The 21,106-nt window shown below is 37.4% G+C and overlaps 1 protein-coding gene and 1 long non-coding RNA gene across 5 annotated transcripts in view; both read left to right on the top strand.

Annotated features, from left to right (window-relative positions):
* LOC125230850 (neuropeptide-like precursor 1) overlaps positions 1 to 21,106 on the top strand; it is a 47,827-nt gene that overhangs the window by 18,405 nt on the left and 8,316 nt on the right. For 2 of the 4 annotated variants that reach the window (XM_048136098.1, XM_048136095.1), the window contains exons 6-7: positions 5,971 to 6,152; positions 6,758 to 6,950. In XM_048136098.1, the coding sequence (XP_047992055.1) occupies positions 5,971 to 6,152; positions 6,758 to 6,950 (375 nt within the window). Of the gene's footprint in view, positions 1 to 5,970; positions 6,153 to 6,757; positions 6,951 to 17,512; positions 17,649 to 21,106 lie in introns of those variants that run through there. The other 2 variants (XM_048136097.1, XM_048136096.1) reach the window with 2 other exon arrangements.
* LOC125230853 lies at positions 990 to 3,232 on the top strand. The gene is made up of 3 exons (XR_007177564.1): positions 990 to 1,860; positions 1,970 to 2,158; positions 2,317 to 3,232. It is a non-coding gene; the product is annotated as an uncharacterized LOC125230853 (long non-coding RNA).

Here is a 21,106-nt window from a genome sequence, read left to right as displayed (position 1 = left end):
GTGGACCTGAGGTGACTGTATAACATTTGTTTTAGCACTTTTCACTTCTTTGTACCGTTACGGACCTGTGGTAATTAAAAGACAAACCTCCATACAAATTTCAATTAGCCCTCAAAGGCCGCCATTTTGAATTTTTCAAGATTTTCTTTTTGAATATAAATTTTGAGGCAACCTTCCACCCGTGTGCCAAATCTCAGCGCACTAGGACCATTTTGAAATTATTAAAAAAAAAGGTCGGCCATTTTGATTTTTTTTTAATGCAACTTTTTTCTACTCCGAGACCTGTATGACATTTGGTCGAGCACCCCCCGGCTATTTTTTTTAATTTCATTCGAATCAAGGCCGCTAAGAGATTCAACGACCAAAATTTGAGCACTCTACGTAAAGTCGGCCATTTTGAAAAAAAAAAAAAAAGGCGGCGTCAAAAATTTCCCAGGGTCCTCACTGCCAAGAATAATGTTATACAGAATTAATCTACATAAACTTTTTTAATATTATGTAGATTAATTCTGTGTAACATTATTTTTGGCTGTGAGCCACCGTTTTTGAGTTATCAACAAAAAACGGCCCATGTAATCTATTTAAAAATACTTTCCAACTAAAAAAATTATCCTAGCGTAAAAACCTATATAACATTTCTTATAGGAAATTTTATGTAGATATTATCTGTTTAACATATTTTTTGCTGTGGGCCACCGTTTACGAGGTATTGACGAAAAACGGAGCATGTAATCGATTAAAAAAAACTTTCTTACTAAATTATCCATTTATATATTGATCCTATCCAAAAAACGTACACAACCTTTCTTGTAGGAAATTTTATGTAGATAGTTTTTGTTCAACATATTTTTTTGTTGTGGGCCACCGTTTACGAGTTATTTACGAAAAACTAAAAAAAATGACTTTCAAGATCGAATGGAAGGGTACGGCTACGGACCCCACCTCATGTCATGGCATTATTTTTTCATGGCTATTTAGACCCTATCTTTTACTGGTAAAAATGACAGATTGCAACCGAACCCTAATAAAACTTATTATATTATATTATTATTTATTTTTTCCACTTTTTATTTTTGCATCTCAGCAAAAGCAAATTTCAGCGGTTTCCAGTCCAGGACGGACGGGCGGATGGACAGACAGACAGACAAATATGGCGAAACTATAAGGATTCCTAGTTGACTACGAAATACTAAAATAAGCGCCAAATTTGAAACATGGGCGAAGGTTTATTGTGCCATAGAAAATTTGAATTAGGCGCCTTTTTTAAACGACAGTATTTGCTTGGCCATAATTTTCTTTAAATAATTTTATTAATGTAAATGTTGCAAATAATTGTGAAAATAAAGTTATCGAATAATAATACTAAAGCCTGACCAGAAATATATGACTATTATTGTCAAGAGGGCGCTGTTTATTCTGATGTATGGGGTGACATTGCAGTTTAGTATGAAGAATAGTTCTCATATTATATTTCTCTCTTTATTAGGCTCTCAGGCTTTATCAATCTATGACTTTCGAGCCAATTCGTCACTACTTTTAAAAAATTTCGTATCTCACGCTGTTCCTCAAAGTTAAAACGCAGTAAGTCTATATGCATTCCATACATACTTACTACAATTTTCTTTTCATTGATAGACGAAGATATGAGTTTTTTTTTAAAGTAGTGACGAATTATTTATGTCTCCTGATTTTTAGGACACGTGTCTTCTGATTTTATTCAAATTGGACCTGGCAACACTGAAATAATGTCAGAATCTTTTCTTTGACATTATTTACAATTTATATTATTGTACATAATTGGTTTTTTCACTATTCTTAAGCTAAAAAAAACACCTGTTTGTCCTCCAAAGAATACCTTATGTACGTATGAAACATATTCTTTCTTCTAGTATGAATTGTACGCATATTGCCAAACTTCAGGTTTAATTAATATAATATTGTTAATCAAACTACCTCTTCTATTTTGCAGTGGATTCACAGAATGATTGAGGATTTGAGGGAAGCATGTTAAGACTGTGACAATATGGTCTTAAGGCAGCCGGCCTCATTGAGAACAAGAAAATATTCTGCTTCATGTAGCGGTTGTTATTTGTTAATATGACATGTCTCGGCAGTGTAGTGACCCTGTGCTTAATTAAGGCTTCAGGCTCAAATCATGGTGAGGGCATTTTTTTATATGATAAACACTGACATTTGTTTCTCAATAAATGTATTATTATACACGGTCAGAGTATAGCAAAAGGACTTAGAAAAATTTGTGAACAATTTTTTTTTTGTTTTTATGCAGTACTATTCTAAAACATTACTTTGTTATAGGTAAACCAAAATGTAAGCGGCCGGTTGAAAAAGTAGCAGAGTCGAAAATGGAAATTAATGAGCTGCAGAAGTAAATTTTAGAAGAATAATTCTCTTCTTTGTTGTATCCTTGTGGCTGAGGGACATGACGAATGAGGCCATTCTTTACCAGTGCTCTTCACGCCACTCAATCCTGGGCCCGGTGCATGCTAGCCTGCAGTGGTCTTTGTCAGAGATGTTATTGTGTCTGCCCAATGTGTGCCCATGCTGCCACTTCTTCACTTCCTTGCCGTGTCCTGTGATTATGGGAATAATATGCAAATAAAAACCAACAATGGGCCATCGAAGAACAGGAGAGGGCATGTGGGCCTTAGAGAAAGAGTTGTTAATGTGAAGACTAAATAAATTCAACAAATAAAATCTCAACTATAATACTGTCTTTGGTACACCCGCTACCATCGCGTCAAATAGTGAAAGTGCAGTTCAGTGTAAGCAAAGACAGTGTACAAGATATACCACTCACCTATGGCATTAGTGTTACTAGACCACATTAATACATAAAGACTATTTTTCTAAACTTGTCCAAAAATTTTATTAAAAAGGTGTCGGAACGCCTTCTCGGGGGACCAAATAGCGGGTTCCTTCTTTGCTCAGAGGTTGAGTCTGGCGGTGCAAAGGGGAAACGCCGCAAGCATTCTTGGGTCTATGCCGGAGGCAGGGGATCTGAGGGGGTTTTTTATATTTAGTTATAACCTGCTTGTGTTAGTTTTAGTCTTTAGGGTTTTAAGATTTAATTATAAGATTAAATATATTGTTCGTAGTTGTTGTTGAATAAGCAGTGTTTGTGTGTCTGACTAACGAAAATATAAATTCAGATTCTAAACGTCTAAACTTGTGTATAGCTCTGTGTTGTCTTAATAAATCCTATTGGAAACGCTGTTGTTGTTCTGATTAGCCAGGCCTAAACGGTACCCTTCACCATCTTATAAGAGTACCAACTATTGGGAACCTGAACCTAAATGACAGTAAGGGTCACTTGCACCACCGAAAATCCGAGGTTAACCCACCATTTTATATGGAATTTGACAGTCCACTAACCTTGAGTTAAGCGGGTGGTACAAGTGGCCCTTAAGGGAACGCTATCACACAATGAAGCTAGGAATATATTGCGCGGACGTCTGCGATTGCACGTGCATGACCGACAATCGATAGTTTGCACAATTCAGTGTATAATCATTATCCAGATCGCGTCCGCGGTCGAGACCCATAATATGTTCCTAGCTTTACCAGTTCCACAATATAATATATCGTCACTACTTTGAAAAAATCTCGTATCTCACCCTGCTTCTCAAAGTTAAAACACAGTAAGTCTATATGCATTCCATACATACTTAATACAATTTTCTTTTCATTGACAGACGAAGATACAAGTTTTTTTTTAAAGTAGTGACGATACAATATTATGTGGTATGTACGTGGCTTGGCCCGAACCCACTGATGCACACGCCGCTACGTATCAGGGAGGCAAGTATGGTCGCCCGATAAATGATAAGATAAAACATCAACATCGTTCATCGCTCGACCATACTAATGCCTGCCAGGGTGCACACGTAAGGCACCGGCCACATCAGAGCGTCGCGTGTCTCGGGGCGCGCAACGGACGTCGGCGCCACGCCACCTGAGTGTAATTCAAAAAGCGTCTCCTCAGTACATTTTGTATAGGAAGGACGTAAGGCGCGCCGCCAAGCGGCGCGGCGCGCGCCACGCCGCCGCCACGCAACCGGGGGCGCGTCTTAGTGACCGGCCACACCAGAGCGTCGCGTGTCTCGGGGCGCGCAACGGGCGTCCGCGCCACGCCGCTTCAGTGTAATTCAAAAAACGCCTCCTCAGTACATTTTGTATAGGAAAGACGTAAGACGCGCCCCAGGTGGCGTGGCGGCGGCGGGGCGCGCGCCGCGCCGCTTGGCGGCGCGCCTTACGTCCTTCCTATACAAAATGTACTGAGGAGACGCTTTTTGAATTACACTCAGGTGGCGTGGCGCGGACGCCCTTTGCGCGCCCCGAGACACGCGACGCATAAGTGGGAACGCTGCCTTACGTCCTTCCTATACAAAATGTACTGAGGAGACGTTTTTTGAATTACACTGAGGCGGCGTGGCGCGGACGCCCGTTGCGCGCCCCGAGACACGCGACGCTCTGGTGTCGCCGGTCACTAAGGCCGTTTTCACATTATCCGATCCGAATATCGGATGTCGGAAGGATTTTAATGGAAAGTAAACTGCATGCTGGGGATGAATCTATTGAGTGGTTCGTGATGGAGTCGTTGGATATCCAACATAGGTCTTTCAAAAGGTGTAGGGGTTTGAAATGAAATTCGTCCTTGATGTAACTTACCCTAAGACCGTTTTCACATTATCCGATCCGATATCGGATGTCGGAAGGATTTCAATAGAAAAAATCCAAGATGGCGCCGGTAATGTATGGGATATCGGTCCGACATCCGATATCGGATCGGATATTGTGAAAACGCACTAATACCTACCCACCGAGCAGTAAAAAAACAATCTGAAAAATCTAATAGGTATAGCTCAAAACATCTATTGTGTTTATAATTTGCCCTGATGTTATGCTATTTTGATACGGGTAATATTTATAGATTCTAAAATAGATTAATTAAAGGAAATATCAATTTGTGATAACGCAGCAAAATTATAAAAAATATATTTAAAACGGTCAATGACTGCAATATTGATGTTAAATGTTTAATAAACGTTATTATTTAAAATTGGTGCAACATTGAGAAATTAATTCTTAAAAAAAACAATTGCCGTGACATTGTATTTATAATTACCTGTAATGTTACAAAATAAATATACCGGTTATATCAAAAGGTTTTATTGAAGTAAATCTTAATTTGTGATATTGCAGCAACTGCATAAAACCAATATTTCAAGTGGTCAGTTGCAGTAATATTGATTTTGAACATTTGGGAAACTTTAAGTTTAGACATTGAAGTAACATTGAAAACTTGATGTTTAAAAGTTAATGTTGCTGTAACGTTGCATATGTAATATAGCTAATACCTTGTTGCAGCAATGTAATAAATGAACATTTAAATAACTTGTAATCAAAACATCCTTGCAATATTATAATATTAGTTTTCATTTGTCATGTTACAATAATATAGCACTACTAATTTTCTGAAAGTTTCAAATTACCAATAAGTTGAATGTTGTTGTCATATTTCTCCGACCTTACATTCTAAACTTACAAATGTGAGGTATGTAAACTTACTGCAAGTTATTGTAAGTTTCATGCTCAGTGGGTGGTTTGGTCAAGAATTCACCAGTCAGGGTCATTTTGTGTTGAAAATGGGGTACTTGGTGGTGCTAAGAGGCATACCTACTTTGTCAGTACTATATGTTGTTCCACTCTCTCATCAGCAGGGTTAGCACATGATTCGGCAATCATGTGCTAACCGAGAGTATGTCGCCGCGAGGTAGACTACCCGTCTTTATGTCATTAATACAGTTAGAAGAAGACGTGTCATCTATCTCGCGGCGACATACTCTCGCGGCAATCATGTGCTAGGCCTACAGGGAGACATGTGGTATCACATAGTTACATAGATATGATTCCACAGTGAAGATTGACATACCCAATTTGTATTTCCAGGAATAGTATCTCTAAGAAGTGGCCTCGCAAGTCTGGAAGCCCTGGACCCCCACCTGGTACCGGCTTTGATGATGTCTCCTGGTAGTTTGCATGCTGATTTTCTCACTGACTCCTGGCGTAAGGAAGTGAAGGATATAAAGGACAGTGTTTTCCTGATTGTGGACCCGGCTGCATTTGCAGAGGTAAGTTTCTCGATGCTGCCGATGACAATAACAAGTCAAAAAAGTTACAAACAGATAACATACCACGCAATATGTAATAACCATTTAAAATATAATATACCTACATCCATACTAATATAATGAATGGGAAAGTGTGTGTGTCTGTTTGTTTGTCCGTCTTTCACCGCAAAACGGAGCGACGAATTGATTTGATTTTTAAAGTGGAGATATTTGAAGAGATGGAGAGTGACATAGGCTACTTTTTGTCTCTTTCTAACGTGAGCGAAGTCGCGGGCAAAAGCTAGTATATAGCGTCTAAACGCAATGAGTGCCTTTCATTAACCTATGGGTACGGGAAGGGAATGCACTGAAAGGTTGAGCAGCTTCTAATTGGAACTGGGATTTCATGAACGTGAACTACGTGAACTGCCCACTAGGTATACACTGGCGCTTGACGCATTTGTTATCGTTCAATTGGGTAACTTTTAAACGTGGTGCCGTAACGTGAAACCTTGTCAGAAAGCATGAATTTATTGGACTGTGGCCCCGCCACTCGTCCTTTGTTGGCCAAAGGGTTAATAGAAAACTTACCTGACTAAAATTTAACTTTGCACTTTTTTTTCCAGAAATCAAAACAAATGATGCACCAGACCCTACTGCAGCTATTCAACGCGAATAAGTACGATAGTAGCGCTGTGTGCAGCGTTATCAATCTCGGCGGGGTTGTTCGAGATTTTTTCAACATTTACAAGGAGCAAGAACCTGACGCGCTGTCCTACCAAGAAGCTCTGCTGCCGTTACTGGCTGACCTGAATAAAGGTAAGTGGATATTATTGATCCTTGAACGGTTGAACACTTCGCGGCCTGTCAATTTTGATAGTTGAATAAGTTATCTGTACAATTAAAACAATAAGTTCAATTTCCCACGCACGGATCTGTGATTCTAAGAATACAATGGGTTAACCGCCCTAGTTCGATATATTATTTTATTTTATTTTGTTACTTAAATGGAAAACGAACAGCGCTTTATTTAAGATAAATAAAATCCTCCTCATTTCGCTGAAATGGTATATTACTAAAATACGAAACCTTTATAAGGCATACATTACATATGATGATGTCGTTAGCAAGCGTACATACTTCCGGCCCGCCTGATAGTAAGCAGTCACCGGGGCCTATGGAAGCATCCAAGTACCTAGAGCAATTTTACATGTACCTTACCCCGAACCTTTAAAAACCGTGTCGGCATAACCTACGCAAAATGATTTTGCTTATTTTTAATTAACGACTGAAATATGTATGTAGGTATCAAAAACATGTCATAATCCATTGACAACCTACTCTTATACTTTCGATTTTATTGAGGACATCAATAATTGATCCTTATACATACCAACTTATTTTATTTTTTAATGTTTCGTTATAATTTTTACCAGTATAAATATCTCTTTAAGCGAAACAACGGCCCAATTTATAAAGTATCTAACTGAAGAATGATTAGGAGTCTAATCATTTTCATAATACACATTTAATTAGCGAAGTTAAATGATTTTGTCGTTTTCCTTATTAAAGGATCCGTAAGGTAGTGCAGCTTTGCATACTTAGAAGAGTCCGAGGCTTATAGGAATTTAATGAGTATATTTGAGAAATTCATTTCAGTCTCATTTCAATAGGCTCGGATCGGACTTCGTACCAGGAAGTTTGGCATTTTCACCATTACGTTAAGTAGACATCAAACTTTGCAACTTTTTTTGGGTCTAATCTTGTTACTATTTTTTTTAATAGAAGGTTTCTTGCATAGTGACATAACTGTGTCAATAATGGTGCTTAGTTATTTATAACGTACACGGAAAAGTGTTACGAACATTTGGAAGAGTGAAGAGAAGAGAGTAGTAGAAGCCAACACGTAGGTTTCATAAGATATCATGAATACAAGTTACATCACTATCACTATCACTATCACTATCACTACATAGTATAAAACAAAGTCGCTTTCTCTGTCCCTATGTCCCTTTGTATGCTTAAATCTTTGAAACTACGCAACGGATTTTGATGCGGTTTTTTTTAAAAGATAGAGTGATTCAAGAGGAAGGTTTATATGTATAATAACATCCATTAAATAGTGGAGAAGTACTGTTATTTTTGAGGTTTCTAATGTGATGTCGTAAATAATTACATGCGGGTAGATTATATTTATTTGTCTACCCCGAACATTTATATAAATTAATATCGGGTAGTTTTGTGTTGTTTACATCTCCGGTGACATTTTGCTGGGACGTCAGTCTTCCGCGACCACGGCCAGTGCAACCTGGCCGAAACGTTGGGAAAAAAGGTAAAAATAATGTTAATTAATCGCATTCGACCTGTATGTGACTTTAAATATGTGTACAAAGCGCGAGAACTTAGTGTTATCTTGATATTTAAGGGATAGGGATAGCGATAGGGATAGCGATAGCTATAGGGATAGCGATAGCGATAGGGATAGCGATAGCGATAGGGATAGCGATAGCCATAGCGTTAGCGATAGCGATAGGGATAGTCGTTAGATATATATGTTATGGACCAAGTGATAAATCGGGCATTATACATAATGCCCGGGCATTATGAATAATGCCCATTGTGAGTGGGCAGTTTGATAATAACTATTCAAATAATTAAATTGCCCGGGCATTATACATAATGCCCATCCTCTGTTGGGCAAAGTAATAATAACACATCGGAAAGCTGAATTTTGCCCGGGCATTATACATAATGCCCATCCTATGTTGGGCAAAATGATAATAACATATTGAATAGCTGAATTTTGCCCGGGCATTATACATAATGCCCGTCCTATGTTGGGCAAAGTGATAATAACATATTGTAAAGCTGAATTTTGCCCGGGAATTATACATAATGCTCATCCTCTGTTGGGAAAAGTGATAATACCACACCGGATAGCTGAATTTTGCCCGGGCATTATACATAATGCCCATCCTCTTTTGGGCAAAGTAATAATAACACACCAAATAACTGAATTTTGCCCAAGAATAGACATTTTATAGACATTTTTTTATTTTATTTACACAAAGACGACCGGTCTGGCGCAGTCGGTAGTGACCCTGCCTGCTGCGCCGCGGTCCCGGGTTCGAATCCCGGTAAGGGCATTTATTTGTGTGATGAGCACAGATATTTGTTCCTGAGTCATGGATGTTTTCTATGTATATAAGTATTTATATATTATATATATCGTTGTCTGAGTACCCACAATACAAGCCTTCTTGAGCTTACCGTGGGCCTCAGTCAATCTGTGTAAGAATGTCCTATAATATTTATTTATTTATTTAAAGAAAATTACACAGTATGAGAGCATCCATACTAATATTATAAATGGGAAAGTGTCATAACGCCGGCGGCCTGCTGAACGGATCACCGGAAACTGGCTACCGCAGTCTCACCTCTCGACAACCTTTCAGCCACTCTTTAAGTGTTGCTCTGTTGTCGCACCGTGTGTGCGCCCGTTTTGCAGGGCCCACTCAATGAGTTGGCAAGTCACCTCCTGTCTTTTACAATTGTGAGACTTATTGTCACGGCAGGTGTTCGATAGTCTCCTCCCATAGCCCTTTATCCAGTTCATCCAACTTACAAAACAATAACCCATGACTTTAGCTCCCATCGTAGCACAAAAGACAGTGTTGCACTGCAATAGTCTTTGCACCTGGCTCCCCCATATCATATAGTTAGTGCGCTCGGGGATGGTATCCGCCACGTGTGTCTCTACTCTTGCCTTTAGATTTAAATGTCTTAAAGGGCCTCTGAGCTGTTGGCTTCGGCCCCACGCATGCCTCGCAAAGGTCCGGGACCCCACGGTCCAGAGATATGCAAAAGACACACCGAATAGCTGAAGTTTGCCCGGGCATTGTACATAATGCCTATCCTCTGTTGGGCAAAGTGATAATAACATACCGAATATCTCAATTTTGCCCGGGCATTATTCATAATGCTTGTCCTCTGTCGGGCAGAGTAATAATAAAACATGTAGATTGGCGCAGGTTCAGCAGACTTTCGTGCTGATTTGTTCAAGAGACTGTACGCAGTTTCATATCAAACTACAAAGGACACAGCCGCGAGCCGCCTGCAGTGCCGTAGGACCTCTCGATGTCAAGGATGGCTAAGATAGGACTTATAATCGATGATTTAGAGTTAAACGACAAGTCCGACATAGGCCACAGAGCAGAGCTCGCCTCCAGCCTTAGTGAGACATAGATGATGTCGGGGGAGGGCAAGAGGAGAGCCATAAGGTGGTAAGCGCTATCATAAAAGTGTACTTTCACGATTGGCAAAGCTGGTAAATAGAATTGTACCATTTGCAAATGGTGGTCATTCGCTTAGTCGGGTTCTGGTACTCTCGAAGCAGAAAAAGAGGGGTTGACTTATTACGGGCAGCTGCAGTATCATAATGCCCGGGCAATGTGATAAAAAATGGCGTTCAGGCAAACTTGTGAAACTTATTATCAAATTGCCCAACAATCACGTAGCAGTATCATAATGCCCGGGCAATGTGATAAAAAATGGCGTTCAGGCAAACTTGTTAAACTTAATATCAAATTGCCCAACAATCACGTAGCAGTATCATAATGCCCGGGCAATGTGACAAAAAATGGCGTTCAGGCAAACTTGTTAAAATGATTATCAAATTGCCCAAAAATCACGTAGCAGTATCATATTGCCCGGGCAATGTGATAAAAAATGGCGTTCCGGCAAACTTGTTAAACTTATTATTACATTGCCCAACAATTACGTAGCAGTATCATAATGCCCGGGCAATGTGATAAAAAATGGCGTTCAGGCAAACTTGTTAAACTTATTATCAATTTGCCCAATGGTCATGTAGCATTATCATAATGACCGGGCAATGTGATAAAAAATGGCGTCTAGACAATCAACAAGTGATGATTAATCACTTTGCCCAATATGGCTAGGCATTATTCATAATGCCCGGGCATTATACATAATGCCCTTATTAATCACTTGGTCCATAACATATAATAGAATAAACCAGTTGCTTCATCCGGACGATAATGAAGACCAGTTCTTTAAATCAGAGACGGAAGAGCAGGCGACTATTCCGAATGGCACGTACACAATGAACCCGGTCATTGGCAACACCTATGTTGGCTCCCCAAAAACAGCACCCTGTATGACACGCAGCGTATTCGCCAAAACTGCCAACGTAAGGACACCAGCGAAGAGATTCCCATTGAAAAAATTAGCCCATCAAATAAAAGCTCAAAAATGTAACGAGCTAAACTTCTCCGTACAGCTCGATGCGATGTTTAATCTGTCCGAATTTGAAACCGATAAAAAGGAAAAAGCCGAAGTTAACAAAAACTCGATTTTATACAATTTCTCACCTAAAAAGAATAGGTCGTCGCTAAGGAAAATGGTTCTAAACAAACGCTACAACTTAAGTTCTGAGAAACATCTGGAAAATAAATGCTTAAAGAGTGAAATCCTTCTCAAAGAGAGTCACATGGACGACACAACAAGCTTGCAGATTTCAGGTGAGTTATTTATAAGTACTTGTTTATTCTGACATTTCTATCAAAGTATAATAATAGAAGACATTAATTGGGTATGTTAGGTACATACAAATTTTTGTATACAAAAGTTCCAAGATTTAGTCATTATTACGGGCTTATAAACAGCAGTTCAGGTTGACTGATAGGTACTGATCAAAAGTTTCGTTATTTAGGCATTATTTAGTAAAAAACAGAAATAAGAACATTGAAATATTCCCTACCTAGCTTTGTTGACGAGCGCAATTATTTTCAAAGAGTGAGACAAATCTAAGTTGGCAATAATTTTAGCATATGGAGAGAAAGTGTTATTTTCATTATGGCGTTTTCTTAACACTTGTAGTAGTAGTAGTAGCAATATTTAGAGTTAGCTTCTAGCTTGTTCTATGTATATCTCTTTAATTTTTTCAGAAATCCTTGAACAAATGCACGACATGACGAAACTTCTCTCCAAAACGCATTCTCAAGTCAATCGCACAGCACCCATCACAAGAAGCACAAATCGGAACACAACACTGTCGAATTACCTGCGCGACATACCACCCAACGCCAGTACGCTGGAAGTGCGTTTGGACGATACTGACGCGAACGCGACCAACGCTACGGTGCCTTCTGATGTGTCGACGCTAGAGAGACTGAAGGATTTGAATCGTGTTGAGAACAAATTGACTAATTTGAAGCTGTTGCATAGGGAGACACGTTTGTAGGTTCGCTAAACAGAGTTTTTTCGGGATTGTGAATACTGGATATCATTGTTATTTAGTAATATTTTTAAGAAATAAAAATCAGTTAAATCATAAATAAAATAGCGCAAATTTTATAAGCATTTTTATCGTTTTTAACTTTTACAAATTATAATTCGTGACTTTATGTTCGAGATTTCTTTCTTTCGAGAAAACTTTGTTTAGTAATTAATTAGATTAAAAAAGTTACACTCAGAAACAGAAAGCATTATTGTAAGTTATAATTTGTAACGAATGATTACAAAATAAGATATAGCCTGCCCAATTTTCCAAGATTAAATCCACTGTAGTCTTACTACAGAATACTTAGTCTTTGTACTTCAACAACAACCGTAAAGAAATCGCCACTTTGAAAGCAATAGGATGCAACACTTATATTAATATTTTGTCAAACAGCTCCGAGTAAAGTGGAGGCCTTCGGGCCAGCTTTCCCGTGTTGTTCGAGACGAGAGCGATCGTGCGCAAACACAAAGAAAGGTCAGCCACGTTTCTGTTGCTATGCCTTTTACATTCTGCAGAACACGTTAAGGCGCTGAAAAGTGAACTTGTAATACTGTTCATTGTATTTTACTTGTGACATTTGATTGATAAAGTTGCCGTAAATAGAATTTGTGGACAAAGCCAAATGTAAACAAACTTTGTGGTCAAAATATCTTTAGTTTACATTATACCGTTTATACCTCAACAATTACCTACTGTTAAATTATTGTATTGAACTTATTGAATACATTCTAACCACGTCATCGTCATTAACATAAGCCATTAAAAAATAAATAGTGCTAAAATATGGATACTTACAGTGTTCGCAATTTCTATTGACGGCAATTTTAAGTATCTAAGTAAATAGTCACCGGCAATAACATTGCTATTAACTACAAAATTAAAATTTTGAAAAACCCCGACATAGTGAACCGATTTTCATGATACATGGATAAGAACACTCCCGTCCCGACTAATTCAGCTTTCAAACAAAAAAACGAAATCTAATACGGTTCATTCGTTCGTGAGCTACGATGCCATAGACAGATACACGCACAAAGAGACAAACTGACAGACAAACAGACAGATAAACAGGCAGACACGTCAAACTTATAACACCCCGTCGCTTTTGCGTCGCGAGGATTAAAAAAGAAGACCGCAAAAATATCTGATTCAATCTTATCAGCCTTCCTTTTGCGCGATGTTGTTGCCGGTGACTGTACTATCGTTAAGCTAATTTCTGCAAGTGCTTAAAAAATAAGAGACTGGCTCTCCGAAACACGTCGAGCGTGTGACTAAAACACGTGAGATAAAGCGTAAAAGTTAGCTTTATGAATTACTAGCTTTTGCCCGCGGATTCGCTCGCGTTAGAAAGAGACAAAAAGTAGCCTATGTCACTCTCTATCCCTTCAACTATATCCACTTAAAAAATCACATCAATTTGTCGCTCCGTTTCCCATTTATAATATTAATATTAGTATGGATGACATGATATCTAAGTTATATAGGTATAATTTTTATTTTAGGTCTATTACTTTTAATAAGATAGTCTGTTTTAAATATTTACATGTAAGAAATGAATTCCGTCCATATCGTGTGGTAGCTATCATTAAATATTATTTTGTACTATGAATTATTAAATAAATATTTTTGTAATAAATTTTAGTGGTTTAAATTAGTATTTCCCAATCCGAACAGATCTGGTTATTGTGAAAATTATTCTTATTTGTTCCGCCAAATTATTATTCTCATACTTTACCATAGCAGTTACGACTTAGGTACCTACGCGACACTTGAATTTGAGGATCATATACCTAGTATACCTACCAAAACATAATCTTTGCGTAGAGCTTTAACGCATTTACGATGTCGTAGCTTCTACGACTATGTACTTTCAAAGTTTCTACGCGGCCCTATTAACAGCAGGTACCATAACAAGGAAAAAGTTTCCAAATCCCCTTAAACGAGAGGAAAATTGTATAGCCGTTATTTTAACACAGGTACAGTCAACCAATTGGAACCTAGGCCACTCTACAACCATGTCAAAATGACAAGCAGCAAGAGATTTCTTACAATCTGGTTTATAACGTCACTATGACATAGTTCTACAGTGGCCTAGGGTTCCAATTGGTTGACTATACCTATTGACTTTCATGAATATCATGAAATAAGTATTATCTCTTTAAATACGAGACGATACGATCGGTTGTTAACATATAAAATGTCAATTTTAACATATGTCATAAAAATACGAAATTAAGTTAGCAAATCTCGATTTCTCGTTTTGAATGGTTATCGGACGATTATAAAACATGCAAAATAAACTGACTCAAACATAGAAGCTGATAATTACCTACGTTAAGGCGTCGATCGTGACAAAGACGACACAGTCGACACACCTATAGCGTTGATAACACTAATAATTAGGTACCAACATCATTGACGCGAAAAAGTTAAAAGGTTATCACCGCAATAAATTTCGAAATGACACGTCAGAATGCGAAATAGGCACAGATTCAAGTGATTAGTAAGCAGATCCTCACGCTAAAGGCGGCCTAACGGGTCCCGCAGCGTCCAATTTGCTTGATTTGGAGCCCTGGGCCTTTGCGGCGGCTCGGCTGACGTTGACGTCAAAGGTCGCTGCGGATATGGCGCAAATGGCAAAGAAATACTTATACCTAATTGAAAAACTTTTACATTACGATTTGTGGCTTTTCATCACAAAAAGATCCTGCTGCTTTAAGTTAAGTGCAGTAAGAAGGTTTTCATCTTTAATTTCTACAGAAAGTCATCCCAGTTGTAAATGAAGCATAAAGAAAAGATCCTCTAGTACTTAATGAGATGTTCTAAAAGTTGTCCAGAGAAAAGAGGTAGAATATTTTATTAATTTCATTTAAAGAAGTTTCTAAATAAAAACAACATCACCAACACCAACAACAACAATACCTGGGACAATCCCATTATTCCCTACTGTACCTATGTTACGCTTCTACTCGTAAATACGTCGCTCATATATGCTCCGTAAGCCGCTTATTGTCAACAACATTTAGTAACGGAAATTCTCGGCAGTTCTCGGAAATGTTTGTTAGTTATGTCGACATATCCGATTAGGTATGTTGGCACAAATTGGCCTACTAAATGGGCGAGTGTAAACAGCTGAATACCTAGTACTAGTCTAGGGTAGGCTACCAGTGGCGGCTGGTGAAAATTTCTGCTAGGCAACACTGAGCAAAAAGAAACCTACCTTAACATTAGGTACTTTAATCGATGGAATCAGGCGTTACTTTGCGGAAATCCATGTTAATCGTAAACTAGAACTTTCCTTTGCTAATCCGCGAATAGATAACGTGCAAGTCAATCAGTGCTAACCTGTTATAATTACTTGCGTATTTTTTACATGCAATTAATTTTCCCACCCTCCCACCGCAAAAATAAAAATAAATACGCAAATAAATATAACAACCCACCACCAAAAATACAAAACTCAGTAGTTTCAGGAGTTTTGTATTTTTGGTAGACATTTTTTTTGTCTCATTTTTAATTTTTTTAAGTGATTTTACGGGTTTGCGCTACACCACTAACGTCTGAAAAATATGTTTCCGGTATCTCAGAACTATAATTCAACTACAGTCTGCAAATCAGACATATTGCTATGATGCAGTTCGGTAAAATTCTTTGACAATTTTGAAAATTCGGTCAGATCAAACGCTACGCGGAAAATGTCTGATATTGGTATTTTCGAGTTCAGGATAATCGTATCTGTCGATTTGATGCGGTTTTGGCTGTATTGCTATGAGACAAAAATTTTGGTCGTGTGCTCTCGTACTATTAGATGGGGACTTCCGGTTCGAACGCCATCTTAGCGGTATCGTGTCGTTAATAATTTCTCCTTCTTTTGATCATTAATGTTGTTTAAAGTGTAATATCGAGCAGTAAACTAATGTTATAGTGAGAAGCTGATGAAGAATTAATCTCGAAACGCGTTTAGCCACTTTTTTGTCGTCAACGGCCGATAGTCCACGTGCCCTTGTAAAATCTAGCTATCAATTTACAAGTGCCAAGTTGCCAACTACCGTACACTGTCGTACTTACCGTACCAAAATCAATAACAATTAGCTTATATCACCTTGACACTGGCAAAATAGTCCCACCAATGGACTGAGGCCAATTAATTTTAAAAACTTAACTTATTTTTTTTAGATACTTTTGGTGCTGACTGTACACTTGCATTGACGCTACTGAAAGATATTGCTGTATCACAAAGCCCATAACAACAACAAACTCATGACGTATTAGGTGCTAAGCTTTAATTCCGCCGAAAGCAATATCGCTTTATAACCATAAACCGCTTAAAAGGTGGCGATGCCGGCTATTTTCGACACAATCCACTGTCTGCGCGTGGCAGAGTATAAATATTTTGCTGAATCAGATATTTGTCGCTATTTGCTGTTTTTACTTAGTGCTCAGACGCATAAGTTTAGTAAGTGGGTATCGAACGTACTAAGCTTCCAATTTATGGTGTTGACTTCTTAAAATGCTGAACCAGCTTGGTTTTTATAGAACTTTTGTAGAGAAGACATAAAATAAATTAACAATATTTATGATGCCGGTGATCTGATCTGTGACACTCATTGAAGATAAGTAATGTAGACAGTTTAGTTAGATATGTACTTAGGAACATTAGAAAATTAGGTACTTATTTACTAAATTTGGAAATATAATTTTAAAGTTGTTTAGCTGTTTGGATTAAACCTGATGAAATCAAATTATATTATTTTACAACAGCTGGTATGTACCTAGCTACCTACTTAGGTTTCAGTTTTATTATAAGAACTAAGCTCCCAATATTTGATGTTTGCAAATATTCTAAAATTGTAAACATTTTTGTTCCTAAATGTGTTCTGTTTTAAACTAGTTGCCTTTATGCTAGTAAAAATACCAAGTTTCAACGAAAAAATTCCACAACCGTTTTTTGTGTACTTATTTTTTTAATTTTATTAACTGTTTTCCCGCGTCTAAAATAACTCTTTGACCTTAAAAAGCCATCAATTAGCAGTGCATAGGTTGTACTTCGCCCAAAGCGCGTGCGCGAGTCCTTCACTCCGGTATAAAAGCTTTGGCGCGTCCGACTCACCACCATTCCCGGAGTCCATAACTGCTGCGCCTGAAAGCGGGCGGGAAACAACTTTGCAGAAGTTTTTACAAAGTGCAGTGGCGGAGGATTTGAGTTTGTTGATGTGAGTATTCGAGTTTATTTCACTTTTAGAGAAAAGTTTTCGTGTTGAGGATCTTAGAAATGCGGGTTTTTGGGTGTCAAGTTGTATATAAGTTACTCTGAGATTGTTTTTGTCACGAAAGAATAATAAAGTTTAATAAAGTTAATTTGTAAGTCAAACGTGCATCAGATAAGCTCAATGTGTAATTGTATATACATATAAGTAGTTACAAGAATGAATTATATAAAAGTATGAAGTAAATTAACAAAGTAAACAATCTAAGTATGTTAATTATTTTAATCTATTTTTTTTATTAAATTTTTTTATTTTTTAGGATTCTGAACATTGTATAAACAATTAAATTTTACTTTTATATACATACCTGCATATTAAAAAAAAAATGAATAAAGCTAAATTATGTGGACACATATTTGCACAATTGCATAGGTATATTTAAGCTCAGAAAACGGAGTTGTTTTATAGGACATTACGGTTGCCAAATATTTTATTGTTAAAAATATTCATGCCTAATATTTAATACATACTTATATCATTCGACCACATTGTCCTGCCAGCTTTGCGGTCGCGGCTGCCGCTCTCGCAATTGGGCTCACTTAGCCATTTGCGGAAGTGCCACAATCTAATGGACGCTGCTTAACCTATGATGTTAGAGGCCATTGATGATTTTTTCCTCGATAGAAAAACAAATGTCTAAAACGCACTTCATGAAATTATAATAAATTTGATAAAATATGGAAATTATTTGTTAAAATAAATAATATAATGCTTTTAAACACAAAAAAATGAGAATGTAAAATACTTATATACCTATTAACTGGCATTTAGAATTCTAACCGCCGCCGAGTCGGAACTAAATCTTTCTTTATTCCTCAGTTAGCGCACCTTAAAAGCTCTAAAAACCTCAAGGGCCAATTACTGGTGATTTGTCGGTATAATTGCCGGTTGCATGCCAAGGATTGCCGGAGATAAAACTCAGAGGTTTCGTTATAGGCACACAAATATAAAACGGCATTACCATTAACTTCAGGATTTTGAGGAAGCTAAGCATTCATGATACTGTTGGTCATATAAATGTCTAAAATTGAAAAACCTACCTTTTTTTCTCGTTGCGTTGATGAAACAATAAATATTTAAATAGTCTATTTTGTGAAATTAATCTATCTTATAAAAACTAGTCTGATATTTTTTTTACAAATAGATTGTCAACTTTTCAGTACGTAGGCGATCTATGGTCTATTCTACCTTAAATATAAACAACATTAAATGTTAAAATTGTTGTCTAATTTTAGAAATAAAGTTTATATTGATTTAAACTAACACGATTTGCACTCATAATTTTAGAACTAAACGGGACTTAATCGCGTAAACACTACATTATTTGGCCCGACGTTTCGATCATCACATTAAATATGTTCGTGGTCACGGGAAGCAGTCTATGCCACGCATGTCTATGCTACGGGTATGCCAGTGCATTAAATGTAATTGTTTACTTTACGCGATTAAGTCCCGTTTAGTTCTAAAATTAAGTATGAATATTTCTTATTTTCATTATTGTTCTCGATGGAGACAAAAAGCGAGTTCTATAATTGAACCGTTAGAGTGCCAGCGCATGCTACGCGCTACGAGCGTAGCTATGGCATAAGTTGCAGTGAGTGCGTTATAAATTTATTACATTAAATATTTAAATCGTACGTTAAGGCGGAACGCGGACCAACCCTAATAATCTGATACAGTCAAATCAAACATTGAGAAAATCAATCCCTTTTTTTAGAAAATTATTTTACACCCAAAACGGAACAGGGTAACCTAAATAAATAAAACCAAAATGGATAGGCCTGAATAAACACCTGGCAGCTCCTGATCTCGAGTTCGATGAAAAATTATTTAGACAGCCGCTGAAATCAATTATAGTAAGGCGGCGGAATTGAAAAAAGTCGTTTAGTTTTGAAGTTGATGTGACTGGAGAGTATACTGCTGACAAGTGGTATCGTTGTGATCGGTACACTTTACTGAGTACGAAATAATGACTTGTCGCATTCTCAGACTGTGGGGGGGTTAACTATGACGTCACAAAGATCGCGGTCCCGGGTTTCAATTTTTTGCCAATTTGTCTAGAACCCCTTATCCAATTTTGAAAAATGAGGTGTCGATTGAAAGCGTATAACATGCTGATTAAGATTTCTTATAAGTGAAAAGTATAGTTTTGTTAGTTATTTTTTAATTAACAATAATGCAAAAAATACTTTTTTTTTACTCTCTTTTTTTTATTTTTGTGACTCAAAAAGGCAATGAAAACGGCCACTTAGCTAAAAAATATGTTATATAAATCATTTAGCTACATTATTAAGCTATCTGTTGCTTTTAAAATTTCTACGATCGGATAATAAATAAGCAAACTACAAGACGCAGGACAGGTCATTGTGGCAATCTTTGGGGGAGGCCTATGTCCAGCAGTGGACGTCTTTCGGCTGATGTGATGATGATGATGATGAAACTACAAGAACATACCTGTCGGCAGGGAGTACCGCTTGACACGCGTTCCCATACATTCGGCGTCTACCAAATTACACCTCGCGCAAAATTCGTTTCAAGCAGATATACCTCTAATCTTATTCATCGTAACCTATTAATATTGGTATCATTTGAAAGTACAATTAAAAACCTTTAAGAAACAATATCAACCATTTTCTTAAAATCAATAATCGCCAGTCTACGGTGGTTACAAAGAAAAAAAGCGGGGATGCAATTTTACGGGTTCTCTAGGTTTGATACCCTAGACGAGTTTAAAAGGGGAGGTAAAGGTTACATATGGGTTGTTCTCTGGCCTGAAAGCTACACAGAGGCCCAGGGGAGGAAAAACTAGGGTTTAAGTTTAGTTTTAAGTTATTTTTTCTTTTATTTGTTGATTTTATTGTGTTTAATTTTTTTTAATTTTATCAAGAATACACGCTGGTTTTTTTTTGTGAAAATACTCTTTTTTATGAGAAATGAGATGAATTTCATGGCATTTTTCGATAGAGACTAAAATTAACTTTCAAACAAGGCCACATAGTCATACTTTTACTTATATAATATTAAGGGTAATAGCCCCGGCGGAGTAGTGCAAGCGGGACAGCAGTGTAGCAATCCATAGACCTGACTTCACTGGTTCCTCAGTGCCACACATAGTCTTACGAGGCGGCCTGCGTGCCCTGCTCTCTAATATGTGGGTCAATACTGCTTAAATGCAAACGATTGAGATGTGTGATTTTTTTGACACTGAGTGTATTTGCAGGAGCTGCATGTACTTATCAAGTGTACCCCAACAACTATTTCATATTTATAACGCATTATTAATAATAAATATGCTCTTAATGTTATCTTGACTTCTGTTTAATAATTATGTTTTGAGAAAAGTGGCTAAAAGTGATGATTATAATTACTAAAACATTATAGGTAACTTCATTTTAGTGATTTAA

This window comes from Leguminivora glycinivorella, chromosome 11 (assembly GCF_023078275.1).
Source record: "Leguminivora glycinivorella isolate SPB_JAAS2020 chromosome 11, LegGlyc_1.1, whole genome shotgun sequence".
Taxonomy (NCBI): Eukaryota; Metazoa; Arthropoda; class Insecta; order Lepidoptera; family Tortricidae; genus Leguminivora; species Leguminivora glycinivorella.
Note: the sequence above shows the minus strand (reverse complement) of the source record. Positions and strands in the feature narration are given on the sequence as shown.